The sequence below is a fragment of the Buteo buteo genome, chromosome 10 (assembly GCF_964188355.1).
Source record: "Buteo buteo chromosome 10, bButBut1.hap1.1, whole genome shotgun sequence".
NCBI classification, from domain to species: Eukaryota; Metazoa; Chordata; class Aves; order Accipitriformes; family Accipitridae; genus Buteo; species Buteo buteo.
Genome location: NC_134180.1, coordinates 19843784 through 19861420, shown reverse-complemented (window position 1 = coordinate 19861420; position 17637 = coordinate 19843784). Strand labels below are relative to the sequence as shown.

General features: G+C 45.7%; 1 protein-coding gene across 2 annotated transcripts; it reads left to right on the top strand.

Moving 5' to 3' along the window:
• The first annotated feature begins 1774 nt into the window (after nucleotides 1-1774).
• On the top strand, nucleotides 1775-16723 carry LHX9 (LIM homeobox 9). 2 transcript variants are annotated; one of them, XM_075037561.1, is made up of 6 exons: nucleotides 1775-2003; nucleotides 3290-3408; nucleotides 5119-5321; nucleotides 6201-6556; nucleotides 11950-12152; nucleotides 13371-13951. In XM_075037561.1, exons 1-6 carry the CDS (start codon nucleotides 1775-1777, stop codon nucleotides 13626-13628), a joined length of 1368 nt encoding a protein of 455 aa, XP_074893662.1. In that variant the 3' UTR covers nucleotides 13629-13951. The 2 variants fall into 2 exon arrangements, with proteins under 2 accessions (XP_074893662.1, XP_074893663.1); XM_075037562.1 differs by lacking the exons at nucleotides 1775-2003; nucleotides 13371-13951 and adding an exon at nucleotides 16667-16723 and having other exon boundaries at nucleotides 3235-3408.
• The last annotated feature ends 914 nt before the right edge of the window (nucleotides 16724-17637 follow it).

The following is a 17637-nucleotide window of genomic DNA, read 5'->3' as shown; positions in this document are numbered from 1 at the left end:
ATGTTAATCAGAAAACGCCTTGGAAAGTCCTGGCCTCCTTTACTGGAGCAGCAGTAGCTAGCAGCGTATCCTTAACCGTACCTGATGGAGCAGAAAGAAAGGACCCTCTAATTAATTAAGTGTGCCCAACCGGAGGAGGTTTAGTCATTTCTGAGTTTTGTTATGAGTCTGCCCAATTATTCCTAACGGCGCCGTCGAGCTAAGGTAGAAATGGAAATTTAACAGACAATATTTTGGGTGTCTCTGGCTTGGACCGACGCTTTGCCACTGCACCTGCAGATAATACTGTGGGGAACCCGAGACAGCAAACGTCAAACAAGCGGGAGGAGAGGCGAGCGGTGCCCGCGGCCGGCGCGCCCGAACCGGGGGCACAGCCCGCTGGGGGGGGGGGGGAGGGTAGTCAGTACCCCTACGTTAGCCGCCCGGAGGGAGCTGGGCCCAGCTAACGTGGGGGTACTGACAGCCCCCCCCGGCGAGGGAGCGATGAGTTTGACCATCCTCAGCCCGGCAGGGACCCGGACCCGGCGGGACGGCAGCGGCGGCTCTCCCGAGGGGGGTCCGCAGGGGCGGCCCGGGCCGCGCAGAGAGGGCGGGCGGGTTTCGACGGGTATCTCCGCCTGGCACACGCGGGCTACCCTTGGCCCCACGGGCGCCGTGGGAAATGCAGACCATTTCCAAGAGAGCAGACGCAAGGCGAAACTGAGGCGGCGTGAGTTACCACTGACGAAATATCTGGACGGGAATAAAGGAACATTTCGTTCAAAGGAAAAAAACCCAAACCCTGAATGTGCTAGTAGAGTGGAAAGATTATATTGCAACTATTAGAAATAAACTCGTCTCTAGGTGAGATTTTTTCACCTCTGTCGACAGCCACCACTGCAATCACCCACGCCAGGTAGGCGCACGCCTGTGGCAACTCGCGGGTGCAGGGTGTGCGGGGAGCAAACCCCCCTGCAGAGGGGTTACCCCCCCCGCCGCCTCCCTTCCCGACCCTCCGCGCTGGCTCCTTCCCTCCCCAGGCGGCTTCGCGGCCCTCGGCAAAGCCACCGTCCCCGCCGCGGGGCTCGCCTGCTCGCCTGGGCCGCGCAGCCCCGCGTGGGCTGCCGGCTGTACTCCGCTCCCCCGGCGGAGTTTGGGGTGAGAAGGAAGCAACTTCGCCCGTCTCCCGAAGCAGTCGGGACACCGCAGGGGGACGACGGGAAGGAGGGGGATCCCGAGCAAACAGCTCCCGAATCCCGGATTGAATCACCTTGTTTATTTTTTCCTGATGGCTTGTTGTGCTAATTGACTTGTTTTCTCCAAGGAAAGCCTACCTCTCCCTCCTCCTTCCCCACACGCAGGTTTTTTCTTCTTTTTCTTCCCCCCACACCCCACCCCCCGACTGGGAGTGCTCTGCAGGAGACTACGGTTTGTGGAGGGATCTACCCGTTTTAAGGGAGATTCCCTTACCCCTTTGAGTCTCGTCGGTTTTATAGCTATTACTCTTATTAAAACACACACACACACACAACACACGGATTTCCATCCAAAAGGGCTAATTACATTACTTACAGTAAATAGCAGCCCTGCTGTCCAGGGTCTAGTGTGCCAACAGAGAAAAAAAATCCCGGCTTATTTCACTTGATTGACTTCATCTTTGTGTGAAATTGTGTTTTATGAGCTGTATTCTGGCACTCGGAGGAATGTAGCAACATTCAATCTGCAAATAACATTAATTTTAGCTACTTAGGGGGAAAGAGAAGGGAGGAAACTGGCTGCCTGAATCTTGGGTTACATGGAAGAGGTGACTCGAGGAGCCCCTGAGGATGTCTCTGGGATGCTTTGGAAAGGAAGTGGGGGCTGGGGTACTTCTTTCACTAGTCGCCCTCGGGTTTGGTGTGGAGCGTCCCCCAGGGAACAGGGAGCGCAGAACTGCCGCCAGGAAGATCCTTCAGTAGGGATCGAGGTGTCAGGAAACAGCCGGCAGCTGTTCCAGGGAAAGGCAAGGAAGAGTGGTGTGAAAAGTAAGTAGGAAAAAGGGAAAAGGAGGGGAGGGGGAGCAGAGAGAGAGAGATTAGCCGGGCAGGAATGCATCGTCCAGTCCCCTGCACACAACGATCGCTCGCAGCCCGCAGCCGGGGAGCGGGAGAGGGGAGAGAGCCCCGCGAGAGCATTCCCGGACCGCTCCTCTCCGCGCCCGTCCCCCCGTCGGCGGCCGGGGCTGGCCTCGCAGGCCGCCCGCGGAGGGTGCCGGAGGTCCTACTCCGGGTACGGGCGGGGGTCCTGCGGGGGTGCTGCTCCCGGGGGCAGCAGGGCTGCTCGAGCCCCGGTAAGCCCTCGATCCGGCCGGGACCTGGGCGGGCGACGCCGTGCCCTCCTGCCTCCGAAGCCCCCGCCCGCCGTCCCGCCTAACCGCCCCCCTCCGCGGCTGCCCGGGCCCGGGGCGCGGGGAGCGGTCTGCCTACTCCGTCCCGCCCCGGCTGCCCCACAACGGCGCTTCTCCTCCCGCTCCCCTTCCCGCGGCGGAGCCAGGGGCGGCCGTGCCAGCCCGAGGGGCCTCGGAACGGAGCTTCCCCCGGCGCGGAGCGGAGCGGCCCCGGGGGGAGCGGGGCCCCCGGGCCACCCTGCCCCTCGCCAGGCGCCGTCGCCGCCAACTCCCGGGACTCCGTGTTTGGGGGAGGTAATAAACCCCACCCCACCCACAGCCCCGACTGTAATGTTTGTCACTGCTTGCCCATCACTAGGGGTTGAGAGGAGTATGACAGGTCTTTGTTGTCTGAATAAAAATCAGTGGCAGCTCAAGGGAGAGAACTCCTCCTACTAAATTATCAAAAATGGGCTGGCTTTAGTCTCTTAACAAATTGGACAGAGCTCCGGAAAGCAGCAGTCCCAAATCCAACCTACAGGCACTGGGAACTTTAAAGCAACCAGGGACTGCTGAAAATAGCACTTCTTTTTGCTTTCTTTGTATTCAAAACTATATCCTTTCCCGACCGATTCTACTGCCCCAGGTCCAAGTCTCTCCAGTCAGGAGCCCCAGCTCTCCAGAACAGTAACAGATCCTTTAGTTCGCTTTTATTATTTTATTTTTTAAATTAATTATTATTACATTTTCTCCCCCTTGTTTGTTTTCTGCACATCTTCAGGAAGCCCTCGGTGCTCGTGCAAAGAGAAGCTCCTATTGCAACCTCCCTCCCTGCGCTGTGCGCCTCGGTGTAAACGTTTTGGATGATCTAAAGACTCTGGGGTCTGTATATGGAAATAGTGGGGTGCAGAGCAGAAGAAAATACTTGTCCTTTCCGTCCCCCAGCCATGCTTTTCCACGGGATCTCCGGAGGCCATATCCAAGGAATCATGGAGGAGATGGAGAGGCGAACCAAGACCGAGTCCCGCCTGGCCAAAGGGGGACAGATGAACGGCCGAGAGACGGTAAGAAAGGAGCTGGCACTCTTTGAAAGGGAATCCCTGCCAGCATGGACCCGCACCGGGACAGACCCTGGCATTGGGGAAGAGAAAGACGCTGCTTCCCCCTGTCCCTTCCCTGCCACCCCTTACTTGCAGAAACCCTTCCAAGGCTCCCTGTAAACACACCCACAATGCTGGGTGCTGTGCTGGCCAGGCTCAGTTATAAATTTTTCTAATCGATGTTGTTGCATGTGCTCTCTGGAGTATCGGGGAAAGTATTTTACATAGTAACAGGGACATTTTTTCAGTCCTCACAGGGAAGCAGCCTTTTGCCCCTGCTCGGCTCACTGCGGCCGCTCTGCCCCATCTGAGCAGGGCTGCAGCTGGAGTTTCTGAGGTGTACTTCACTTTTTTTGCACCCCTGGCTCCTCCTAAATTAAACAGCAAACTGCAACCGCTTACTTTTTGTAAGTGTTTTTGGTCTGAAGTCTGGGATTGATACAAAGAGGCACTGCTCTCTCTGAATGTTATGCCCGCTGACTACTTTGCTTAGCAGTAACATCTCCTCTTTCCTTAGTCAAAGGACCAAAGTCTTCAGACATGTACTAACGGATGGCGGAGAAACCGAGTGTCACGCTGTGTTTTGTGCAAAGCGAGATCTCCCTTTCTCCAACTTGTAGGGCTTCCGCTGATCGTGCACAAGGCTCTGCACACAAAGTAACAGCCTGGAAAACTGCTTGAAGGCTTTGAGCCACAGGGTCCTTCCCCATTTCTCTTAAATAAACCCCTGCTTTGTTATATGAGGATTTGCGATGTAAATTCAGCTTGCCTTTTCAATTGCTGCAAAAAAAAGAGGGTGACGAACACAACTTCAGATTGGAAAATGAATGCGGAGTTGCCACTTTAAAACAGTTACGAGTTTAGAACAAGATGTTCGGGATTTTTTTTCCCTGTTACTTTATCAGCAAACGCTGCCCCAGGTTTCACGGCAGAGCTTTTGTCTCCGCCGTCCCTCCATCTCCCTTTGTCCTGAGCAACACTCCTTGTGGGGAGCAGATTAATGGGAACTTGCAGAAGTTTGCTGATGAAAAGATGCTAGTTTTAGCTGAAACCAGCCCGTGCCACCTTTCTGTCCACGTCCCTGGCCGGGGTGGTGAGCGTTCGTGCTCACTGCTCTTTACACCATCCACCTGTCTCCTTTCTCTTACTTCTGTTTTAAATGGCCTGGGTTTCTTCAGAGACGGGGTTTTGGCTGGTTTAAGCACGGGTGAAAATTTACCGGAAAATCGGTACAAGCCTGCACCCTCTGCCATAAACTTTTGTTGCAGCAAAACGGTATTCTCCTACTTTAAAATGCCGTTCTTGTGGAGCACTCTAAGATTAAAAAGCCAAAGTAATGGGGAAGCTAGAGACTTCAACTTTGGGACCTCAGAAAAGAACGGGCTCTGCTTTTCTTACTGAGGCCTAATCAGTTGCCTTCACATATTGAAATGACATTAGATCGTTAGGAGAGGTTTAATGGGATAAACACGAAAGCTGAATCGTGGTAGATACGTTCCTAGCGGGGATGGTCCCGGTTCCCCCTCAAACTTCCCGCCGGGAGTAGAGTTTGGTCCCAGAGAGCCAGCTCTTTGCACAAGCCCCGGCCCCTATGCAGGACCCCGTCCCCAGCCCGGCCTGCCTGCCTGTCTTTCTCTCCCTGTCTCATCCCCTTGTGGTGTGGTTGTTTTGCAGAACATGCCCCCAATGAGCCCCGAGAAGCCTGCTTTGTGTGCTGGTTGTGGAGGGAAGATCTCAGACAGATATTACCTGCTGGCTGTTGACAAACAATGGCACCTCAGGTGTCTTAAGTGCTGTGAATGTAAACTGGCTTTGGAGTCAGAACTCACCTGCTTTGCCAAGGACGGCAGTATTTACTGCAAGGAGGATTACTACAGGTACAGCAATCAGTCCCCATGGGTTCAAAAGCACATCCCCGCAAAAGGCATTATGAACCGAAACGCTCTTTACTCCGCATGGGCTTTCAAAGGTAGCTTTTCGCAGTCAGCCATTCCTTAGTCCTGTAAATGTGTCCCATCCGAAAAGTCTCGCACGTTTAAAAACTGAACGGATCGACCGGGCACACGCGGACTGAGCATGTGGGGCGGTCCACAAACAGGAGAAGACCTCGGGTCTCCCGCTGCTCTGCGGTATCCCTCCGTAAATACCAGCGTAAGACCCAACCAAAGTTTCCCTCTGCCCGTAGCTTGCCGGTTTTCTCGCGGGCCGGGGAGCAGGCCCCGGGGCTGGCGCCGCGGGAGGGGCGGCGAGCCGCGGCCGAGCCCGCCGCCCCCCTGCCCAGCCCCGCGGCTGTCCCGCGGGGGGTGCCAGACGGCCGGGCCCCGGGAGCCGGCACTGTTTATCCGTGCGTTTCAGCTTTCCCGGGGTTCAGCTCCCCGCGGCCCTTCTCGTCTTTACACCAATGCCAGGAGAGCGGGGACCGATCCCCCCCACCCCCACGGTCCACCTTTCTTCATGCGCACGAGCAGCGGGAGGGCTTTTGCAGAAGTCGTAAGTGAAAAGGTCGGCTCGGTAGAAGGCGCAAGGCGTTTACCCTGGGATCCCGGTGCCTTCCCGACAAGCCGGAGCACCAACACCAGGCGGGCCAGAGGCCACAGCCGGCAACGAGGGCCGTCCTGGGGCCGGGGTGGGCGCGACCCTGGCGGGGGGGACAGGCTCCCTGCCGACCTCCCGTAGCCGGGAGGGAAGGTGGGCGGCACTGGGGCAAGATCTGCCTTTACCTTTCTGGTTGATACCCACTTCTCTGTTTCCTTCAGAAGGTTCTCCGTGCAGAGATGTGCCCGCTGCCACCTTGGGATCTCAGCCTCTGAAATGGTTATGAGAGCCAGGGAGTCGGTTTACCACCTGAGCTGCTTCACCTGCACCACCTGCAACAAGACTTTGACCACAGGCGATCACTTTGGCATGAAGGACAACCTGGTTTACTGCAGGGCCCACTTCGAGTCCCTTTTGCAAGGAGAATATCCCCCTCAGCTGAGCTACACCGAGCTGGCTGCCAAGAGCGGAGGGCTGGCCCTGCCTTACTTCAACGGCACTGGCACAGTCCAGAAGGGGAGGCCCAGGAAACGAAAGAGCCCTGCCTTGGGAGTGGACATCGTCAACTACAACTCAGGTGGGAAACACATGCCGAACCTCCTTCCTGCTCCTCCGACAAGAGCGTTCTCGGGCTTCCCCTCAGCTAGGCAGTGCATGAGTAACTCAGCCAGGCCAAATCTTGCTTAACCATTGGAAAATCAAACAAACAGCCCTCTGAGGGTTGGAGCGTTTGCAGGAAAGCTAACAGCAGCCCTCCTCAAAGGCTGTCTTTGCTTATTAATGTCAAACACCCAAACTTAGCCACTTCCCAGGGTAAAGACAAAAAAAAAAAAAAAAGGAAAAGGACAAAAAAAATCCCCAAAGCACAGCGTTCTTTCTCTATAGGAACCTGAGAGATACTGTTATCATTATTTGTATTTTATTAGCAAAAAGTACTTCACCAGTTCGACCTCAAATTAGAAGTAACTAAACGGATCAGGAAAAAAAAATAGAACAAAAGTTATAGTATATGGCTCCTACAATGCTAATGCAGTAGGACATAACTCAGTATAGATATTCAATTTATAGTAATTAATTCTTCAGGCTAAATAATCCTGTTTTGCTGGGACATAAACGATCAAACTGTACAAGAGGCCAATGAATAAATGTTGTTCCCTGTAACTAAGCCCTAACAAATGTAATTAAGGAGAATGGTTTCTGCTCTCTCGACGGTAGCAAAAGAACAAGTGTGGCCCCGTATCAAATTTCTTCCCTAATTCCAGTCACTTAAGTACCCAAGCCTAAAGACACAGTGTTAGGGGCCAGAGATGAAGGAGTTTAAGGTATGATCAAACAGTTTAAGCGGCGTTTCATTAGATGGAAGGCAAAAGCAGTAAGGATAAATCCTAATTAACAAGTTACCGACTCCAAAAAATATTTTGGCGGAACTGAAGCTCTCCATGGACGGTAACTAGGAAGGAAGGGTGTGGGAAGCAAGAGTGGTGCGAGGTGTTTCCCTGTGAAGTGGTGAGCTGTTCTGGCCGGGGCAGGGAGCAGGGGGCTCCGGTCTGGGCAGCAGCGGAGCCATGCGAACCACCGGCCCCACTGGGGAGCCAGGAGAGGGGTCAGGGCCTCCCCTTCCAACAAAGGCAGGTCGAGAAAACTGCACCGATTTCGGCCCGGAGCTCTCTCCCCTCCACCCAAGTTCAACCCGCCGCCATTGAGATTCATAAGCAATCCTCCACCGCCCCCCCGCAAATCCCCTCCATCCCTCCCCCGGCACCTCCTCTGGGGCTGCTTCTGAAACGGGCTTTAGCTGGGAACTGGGTAGCTGTGCAAGGCTATTTCATCTCCTCTGATGCGTAGACCTTGGAGCCAGGGTAATCACTGTGCTAATTGTTCCTTGTTAATTGAAGATGACATTGGAATCCCTGGCTACGGAGTGGTTTCCAATCAGTCCTGAAAGCTGCTAAAGAAAAGGGAACCTGTAGCGCAGCCAGGATTCATTCAGTGCCGGCTTTGAATGGTGGGTTTCCCGTACACCCGCTCTTTGGTTTATGCTATCTCTGATCCGCACACCATCACCCAAATCCCCCAGGTCCCTAAATGGAAATATTTCTAGGGACAGTTTATCGTTAGAATTAGGACCAGAAATTAGGAAAAGATGAAAAGTTGTGGATATGATAAAACACCCCTTAAACTTTACGTCAGGACTCAAGAGACACATAATTTGCAAACACTGTCAGGTTTTGTGTGCTAGTCTTAAAACTCTCCTTCTTTGCAACAACGGTGCATATAAGAGGTACCACTGACTTGAAATGAGATTGAAATGCACTATCCATTATGAAAATACAGCTCACTGCATTGACATCTCACAGAATCCTCCGGGCAACAGGGAGAAAAAACAAACAAACAAACGCTCAAATCTGATGCTTTGGACTTAGGCTAGATGGCTGAGAAATTTGATCCGTTAGGGCTGTGATTTTTATCTTTTTTTATTAATTAAGGTATTATCTAGCAATGTCCAGGGTTGACACACGGGCTCGAGAAAATACTGTTTGCAGCCAAACTGTGCATCCGGTGCAAACGACTCCAGCCCATTGACCCTCTGTGCCCCAGATCCAGGGGGAGGCAAATGAATCTCTAACAGTTACGAAATGAGTTGCAATAGATGAAATCGCTTCTTGAAAGAAAAAAAACCCCAAACAATCCAACAATACCCTCTCTAGATAATTGGCAGCCACTTTCCCACATGCATTTTTCGCTCGCTGCCCCGTGATTCAGTAACGGCTCTTGCATGTAATCATTTACAAAGGGCAACCAGTCCACAGAAAATTCAGTGTCGGATACACGAGTGCCGCCTTCAGAGGGAGAAGCGGGACACGGGTAGGATCTGGAGCACCAGCCCATCACCTAGCCCGCAGCCCGCAGGCGGGCCCCTTTCGCCCGGGCACTCGCCCCGGTAAGCGCTGCCCTCTTGCACGGCGGGCCGGCGGGCAGCCGCGGCGCCAGCCGCCCACCGCGGGCCGGGCTGGTCAACCGGCGGGGGTGCGCGGAGCCGGCGCGCTTCTCTCCTCCCGGCCCGGGTGCCGCGGGGCCTCCCCGGCTCGGACAGGGAACCGAGGGGCAGAGCCACGGCCCTGACCTGCCCGTCACCTATCTGCGCTAACGGACACCCCAGCCGGGAGGCAGCGCTCCGCCTTTGAGCAGACGACTTCCAGGTTACATCACAAGTTTACTCTTGTCGCTCAGAGTTCGGTGAGAACCACGAGTTTAACTTCCCCAGTAAACCGAACCGGTGTCCCACCGAAACAGTCGTACCCTAGAGTGTCCACATCGATATGGCAAGCCATTACTGGAAAACGACTGCGACCTTTAAAAACAAAGCAGTGCACTAACTCTGATTAAGCGAAAAACTTCGCCAGCTGAGCGTAAAAATAGGCGTATTCACAAGCAATCCGGCGGTACCTGGTTCAGATTTGCACGCACGTTTTGTTTCAGGGGAGCTGAGCACTGGGCCAGAATGGAAAATCAGATTCTGCTGCTGGATCTACAACAGCTTTTCTATTCTGTATTTTGTTTAGTATTTTAAATTCTGTTTCTCAACTCCTCGGTTGTAAAGTGGAAACACAACAATAAATAACTCAAAATGTTATGAGGTAAAAGCCATTCATACTTGCAAGCTGTCTGGAATTAATGTGAAAAATGGAAGAAACTATTCAAAAGTACTTAAAACATTCAAGGCTTTCTCTATATTACCTCTTATATCATAGAATTAATATGTATTTTGAGGGAAACTGCACTGACTTACAGCCTACAGGATATAGAAATGAGATGGTGAAGAAGATTTCCCTAGGAAAATATTTTACACAGCTGTGGCTCACAGAGCTGTTTATTTCATTTTATATATGTGTGTGTGTGTGAAAAACTATGAAGAGTTCACTTGAAGTATTCTTGGCAACAAAAAGCAAACTGTTCTAGCTCTTTCTAAAGCAAAATTAAACAATCCCCCAATCCCGCTGCAAAGAAATGAGCAATAATGTCTTGCCCAATTTTTTGCTTCCCCTTAGTCCTCCAGGCGATAACGTAAAACTCTGCTCTATGATGTGGCCAAACCACATAACGCTGTTTCACCCACATAAAATAGAGAGTGAGCTAATCATTGTATAAACTAGGATTGTCTGAGGATGCTTGGAAGCCTCTTCCCATTTTCGCTTGAAAATAAAAGCCAAAATAAAGTAGATCACAGAAACAAAGGCAGTAAGCAGGACAGAGGAGCCCCAGGAAGTTCATGTTGCTGCTGTAAACCTGAGTGACCCAAGGAAAACAACATGAACAAACAACTTGCAACTCTGAAGTAAAACCTGAGGACTGAATTCTGGTATTCTGATTTATGTCGGCTCATAAGTTATGGCCCACGTAGTTTGACTGAATGCAGCGTCATTGCTTGTGAAAACAAGTAGTAAATACAATCCAAATCTGGCCTGAAATTGTTTTTAAGGCAACTTCCAACTCCTGGTATTTTCAGAAGTGTCAGCTTACTTTGTTTGAAAGTGCAGATATACTTCTTACCAAGACCAGAAGCAAATCTAGCTATAATTAAATATTCACCTGATTTTCTGTCAAAGTGCTGTCTTACCAGCATCTGTTCATGTTGACTTGTCTTATAATTCAAAAGAGAACACACCTTCAAGAAGCTTTTTATTGTCTCCTGGTTACAAGTTGCTTTGCCTCTGTTTTTAACACTGTCAACATCAGTCTCTCTGTACTGTGTGCTTCCCCTCTTTCTCCTTCTTGCTCTCTTTTTTTTTTTTTTTGAGAAATAGGGATCAACTAGGCCTAGTAAATAATCCAATAACTGTTGGAAAGCTGTTCAAAAATTCAGATGAGCAACTAATGAAACTTGGTCTAGTTTGCAGACATTCTGAAACATTTTTAATTAGCTGTTCTTTAATTAATATTCCCTGCTATGATGACACCATTAATTTTCTCTTGTGTGACTGAGCTATCTTTATACAATGAGATCCTACAAACTGGTAACTCATTTTTTTTTAAGCTGAAAAGAAAAATATAGATGTCTCTTTTTTTTTTGCCAATACTGTTATTTCTTTTCCCAATATGAAGTAATGATGCCATGGTCCCCAAACAGTTGCAACTCTTGTGTACAATTCATATCCATAAAAGTGTAATCTGAAACAAATTCATCTTTCATAGACATTTTGAAAATCCTGAATCAGGGAAAACAGGGAAGCTCTTTTAAAGTTTTGAGCCACTAGTTGGTTGCTTATAGAAACATCCTAGATCAGTACCAACTAAGAGCTACTGCTGATTGGTATTGAGGGACTGAATCAAGCCTTCATGCAACTGCTTTCTAGACATGTTTTACAGAAGAAAGTCTTTGAGCAGTTCATATAAACTCCTAGGCAGAGTCCAAAAACATTTATTTTATCAGCAAAAACCTCCAGATTTTATGCTTTCTTGATGAACTGTCATAACAAACTTTCCTTCTGTACATTTCTTTTTATAGGTGCTTGTGATTTGGGAGAAAAGCTCAGGAACATTCAAAATGCTGGTTTGACCTTTATTCTTCTCTCAAGCTAAGAGTGTTTCAATGAGTGAGGTTTCAAAATCTGAATGAGATTTCAAATGACTCTTTGAACGCCCAAAGCAAAACCATTACCACGGGGAAAAGACTTGTTTGAAAATAAATGTCATAGGAGAGAGAACTTTCTAAGTTTGCCCTTAGTAGGTACAGGCCCGGGGGACATAGCATGTTTTAAGAACAGGAAAAGGTCATCTTCTGGATCTTTTTTGTCTCATTTAATTGCCACATCTGTACTTATCCTTGCACCATCTTAGCCCTTCCTTCCTTCCTTTCTTGCTTGTTTCCTTCCTTCCAAACAGCATGTGACTCAAGATTTTTGCCTTGATTCATTTATCCTACATGATGCATGGCCACTAACTCCTTGTTTCATTTTGTTTATTGAACAGGTTGTAATGAGAACGAGGCAGATCACCTGGACAGAGACCAGCAGCCTTATCCCCCATCCCAGAAGACAAAGCGCATGCGCACCTCCTTCAAACACCACCAGCTTCGTACCATGAAGTCCTACTTTGCTATCAACCACAATCCAGATGCCAAGGACCTCAAGCAGCTTGCCCAGAAAACAGGCCTGACCAAGAGAGTTCTGCAGGTAAGAAGCCACATCACAGGCTTGGCAGAATTTTCCCCTACCCCTGCCAGTCAATAGCATTTCCCTTATGTGTAACGATAGCAATATATGTAGAAATACTTTTGCTAGGTGTGTCCCTAGTGGGTGTGCAGAGGGGTATGGTATTACATGGCAGGAGTGCTGAATGTATGCCCTACCACCCCAAGGCAGCCAAATACTAAAATGTGATTTGTAATTAGTTGCATTCTCAACATGAGGAAACCGTCTCCAGAGTCTACCAACCCAGTAGATATCCTGGGATCTGTAGTCTCTCTGTGGTGACCTTATTAAGGGTAGAGGTAGAAAATCTACTAATTCTATGGACACTGGGTAAAGCCTTGGGGTCCCCTGAAGTAGTTAATGTGGCCTCTCAGTGAGCAGATCCCCTGATATGTAGGAAGCAAGCTTTAACCAATATGATCCTCCAGGACCAGCCAGCTCCCTCTCTAAATGCCTGTTAGACAACTGTTATCATTAAGGGCCTACATAGTAAAAAGTCACTTCCCTGTGAAGGACAGCCTAGCAAATTACGTTAAAAAAATCCCTATATGGTGTGTGCTAGCTCAGCAAAGTTAAAGCGAGGTGTGTATTATATGCAAAGTGCCAAAGAAAGGTAGCAATCGAGGTAGAAGGAGAAACTATTAGCAGCAATTCCTTGTCCATGTTACATGTCACCTAAAACATTTTCAGTGAACCTTACAGAACAGAAAGACTAGGTGACCCATATCAACAATCTGTTTTATAGGGATGGTGTAATTACCCCTCCTTCCTCTTCAGTCTTTTAAAATGATCAAGGCAAACTTTCAGCCTTTGCAAAAATCTGCTCATTCACCCTTTGCCTCAATTTTCATCATGTGTCTTGACTCCACACCTACCCAACCCAAGAATATACTACGTGGCCATCATGAAAGTTGCTTTCCTTGGGTGAGTGCGTGAGCAGATTTTTCTTAAGGCTGCTCTATGAGATCTGCACACTGGGCTGCAATGCTCTGGTGAGCATCTGTAGCACTGGACCGTGTACACAAGGTCCCACCTGTGAAAGAGTCAGTACCACCAGTAGCAAGTGAAACTATAGAGTGACTTAGGCGATTTGCCACGCAAAAATGAACATCAAAAGATGACTTAAAAGCAAGAACAAAGACAAAAATAAGCAAAACTAAACAAGCATCGGTAAAGAAATCAATTGGGATTGGTTTGCAGGTTTGGTTTCAAAACGCAAGAGCCAAATTCAGAAGGAACCTTTTGCGGCAGGAGAATGGGGGTGTCGATAAAGCTGATGGCACCTCACTTCCGGCACCGCCCTCAGCAGACAGCGGCGCACTCACTCCACCCGGCACTGCGACCACTTTAACAGACCTGACCAATCCCACTATCACTGTAGTGACATCAGTGACCTCTAACTTGGACAGCCACGAATCCGGGAGCCCCTCACAAACTACCTTAACGAACCTTTTCTAACATTTCAGTTTTTTTTTTTTTTAATTCTTACTCTTCTTTATTATTATTATTATTATTTTTATTTTTATTATTTTCAAGCCTTTTTTTTTAAAATAACAAACCCACAAAATATTTGGGAAAATAAACAGCTTGATGTGTAGCATCTGCAGCCACTTGGCAAATGAGTTTGAAGTAATATGTTGCTATCATAAATGAACATTTATTGTTGTTAAATTGTACTCAAATTTTTTTAAATTCCTCAAATAACTGAAGAGAAGGTTATGAATCATTCTAATAAGTGCCTCTTAAAATTGTATCTTACTTATTTCCAGAACCTTGGAAAAAATTATTACTACCACAAAAAAAAAAAAAAAATTTCCCTCCTTGATAACCAGATAAAAATAAGTTTAATTATAGCCAAAATAATGCTGCTTCAGGATTGTATGTTCACTTGCAGCACTTAAGAACCCCAAATTTCATATTTTTTTAATAATGCATCTAAAGGTTTTGTATGATTTACTTTTTAAATGCTGAAAAATAAATACACCATGAATTAAACTAATCATTGAAATAGTCAGACTGGAAGTGCCAGTGCTTTTTTCTAATGCATTAGTCACAAGCCTGATCCTCCCTGAGCACTGGGGAGTCTCACTGGGATAGCTAAACATTCCTCTGTCAGTTGTCAGTTCTTCATCCAGCTGGGATGTCCTTGGCCACCACTGAAAGCTATGCCTGGATGGAGGGCTTGGAGAGAGAGACCCAGTGGTGAGAGTGCATGTGGGTGAGGATGGCAGGATCAGGCTGTTGGTCTCCAGATTTGTGTCCTGTAAATTAAGGAGGCAAGATCTGGGAAACACCCTCCAGAATGAGCTCACTCCTATAAGGATATTATTAAAGTAATAACAGCAGAATAACAACTCAAGTAAGGAGTCTTACTGATCTGAAATATCACATAGGGAGGGTTTTTCATTTTTGTCTGTCAAGCAGCTCTGATTTGGAATGAAAAAAAAAAAAAAAGTGTGGTTCACTACATGGCCTTGATGCTGTACAATTAAAGCAAACAGGAGGTTGCCCAACTACCTTAGTGAGCACAAAAACAATTTCGAAGAAGATGCATGCATGTGTACTGTTAAAATGAGTTTTTGATAAATCATACTTTTTTTCAGGGAAAATGGAAATAAGCAAAATATAATTTATTAAGATGTTTAAGGAAAACAATTTCAGTACAATTTATTCATTACTATTTTCATTTACTTTAGATGTTTCCTGAGATTGTATTAGATACTTTAACACATGAACTTAAAATCTTTAGTTCATTAATATCTCTAACATACAGTTTAACTTTTAAAACTTTGTATAAAAGAAAAAAATGTTAGCAAAAATTCTTACAAAAATGGGAATTGGCAGCAAATAATTTTAAAGCAGATAAACTCAGAAGCCTTGTGGATGCTGATCTGAATACATTTCTTAGTTTACAATAGTGATCTTTCTTTTTTTTAATTTTATTTAAGCTAAAAGTCTGAATGGTCTGGGCAGTGGTGAATGTTCATTTGTATCCTTTTATTGTAGTTGAACACCAATTAGATTGTGGAGAGTCTCGGAAACAAAAACAAACAAAAACCAGTCAAGATCTATGTCTTGCTTTTAGTGGATTGTTAAGAATAACTTTGCACATATACCCCACTTTTTAGACACCATCAAATCTCTTTTTTGGTGGTCGAAGTGGCTATTTAATATATTTTAAAGGTGTCCTTTTTGGCTGTATAAATGTGTGGTTACATATTGACAGTTCACTGCCCACATTAAAGTGCATTATTGTAATTTTTGCTCAGGGTTTTTAGAAAATTAGCACAGAAAAGTAGCTTATTTTTAAAAAAAGATGATGGAAGAGATGTTAACACTGTAATAGAAGAAAGGTGTGTTTGCCATTATATATTTAGCAAGTATGGTTATCATCTTCTACGGATATTAAATCTTGACTTTTCCTGTTTCTATTACCTTATGGGCATTTACCACTAACCAGACCAAACGACCTTGGTAAGGCTGAGATCTTTATTAATACACTTTTACAGGTAAAAATATTGATACTTATAAATTTTGTTCTTTGACAGAACAATATATGGTACTAGAGATCTACTTTATTAAGTAGACTAATTAAAACTCAGTTCTACTATGTGCCTTATGATATACCTTGGGAGTAAGTTTGTGAAAAATCAGGATATATGTGTTGTTTGTTAAATTAACTGTTTTAAGCCCTTTTGACACCTCACTAGTTTTGTACTGTTTTACCTCTTATTTCTGAAACTCTTTTTATGGTGTATCCTGTTAGAGGGGACAAACATGTCATAGAAAGCAGTTGTGCACTCTTTCAGATATAGTTGATAAATCCAATAATCTTATATATTGAGCTTCGTGTTTATAGTACAGTAAGTGGTATAGCAAAATTGTCCATGTTTCTTTGTTTATTGATAAATGCATTGTATAGAAACTATTTCCCCTAAATATTTATGGACCAAACAATTGTGATATATCCTATTAAATTTGTGTGAATAAACCATTTTGAATCTAAGGAGTTTTATTTCCCATCAGTTTTTTGTTTTTGTTTGTTTTTTTTGTTTGTTTTTTTATTTTTTTTTAATTTAAAGTCTACATGTACCAGTGCGTCTCTTTGCTTTTACGGTACCTGTGAACAATTGGTATTAAACATGGAAACACAGCCTTTTAAATATTTAAAAATATGGTTCCTTCTTAGGTTTTCAATTTCTTCATATTCAATGTATATGCTACTGCTGGTGCAATTTAGATTTTAGCCTTTAACCTCCTTTTTTTGAACATGCAAAGTAATGCCCCACTGATTTGATATTGAAACCCTGTCTTAGACTTCTAAAAAAGCCAGAAAACTAGCAGCTAAAGTAATTGCATGACAAATATAACCTAAATAATATGATGAAATGAATCAAGATTTAATGCTAGGTATATTGAACACAAATTAGAATTGCAGACCCCGAAAAGCCAGGTTGCTCTGTAGTTTAATAAATTGTCACTATGATTTCTTTCAGGGAGAACAAATCATGGGGCATTACAGCCAAACATCCCGACGTTTGAAAATTCCCTAAAGTATTAAAAGAAGGGGAAAAGTTTGATCGGAAATCCACTGCAGTGAAGACAAAGACAATATTAGGTTATGATAATCATACATTTAAAAATCTATTGAGCCAAAAAATAAAAATAAAAGACTTGATGTCATTTCCTGAATGTTAACAAAACATATGTTATTTTATGGTGTCTAGTTAACAGAACTGAAGGCTTCAACAAATTGTGTGGTATTAAAAACAAATTTAGAGAAACTATGTATAAAACCAGAGCAACCTGGCAGCAACCTACCCAGCCCATATTCGAAGAAAACTTTTCTTTAAAAAGAATCACATTTGTCAAGCACAAGTACTTGTAAAATAAAATCTGAATGCATTCATTCCACTTGCTTGCTAATGTGTACTAGTCATATCTGTTAAATGGATTTTTGTAAATTCAAAGAGAACTTTTCAATCATTCAAGAGCATAGGAATCAAAATCCAGTAACTTTAGTACTATTGTTTCTGAATTCTTTTTTTTTTTAAATGAGACAAATCTGCATGCACTTTTCCATCTGTCACATATAGTGTACATTTCTGTATGACGAATTTCTCTTTGATGTTTCTTGTATAATAGCTTTCATTAATAAACATTTTTTGATGCAAACATAGTTAACTTTATGTAAACACATAGCTAATTGTTCCAAATAATTTAAACTGTTCTTCTGAAAAGCAGTACAGTGCAGTTCCAATACGTTATATATATCTAAAATCAAAAAGAATGAGGTAGCAATACTGTTGCACAGTGTAAAATTATTTCCTTTGGTGTTAACTTTTTAATTTTTTAACTTCTTGTATACAACTGACACTTTTTAAAAAAAATTCCCATCAGCATCAACAATAAAACAATCCCCAAATTCTTCATCGATATAAGAAAACATAAGCAGTACAGTATGTAA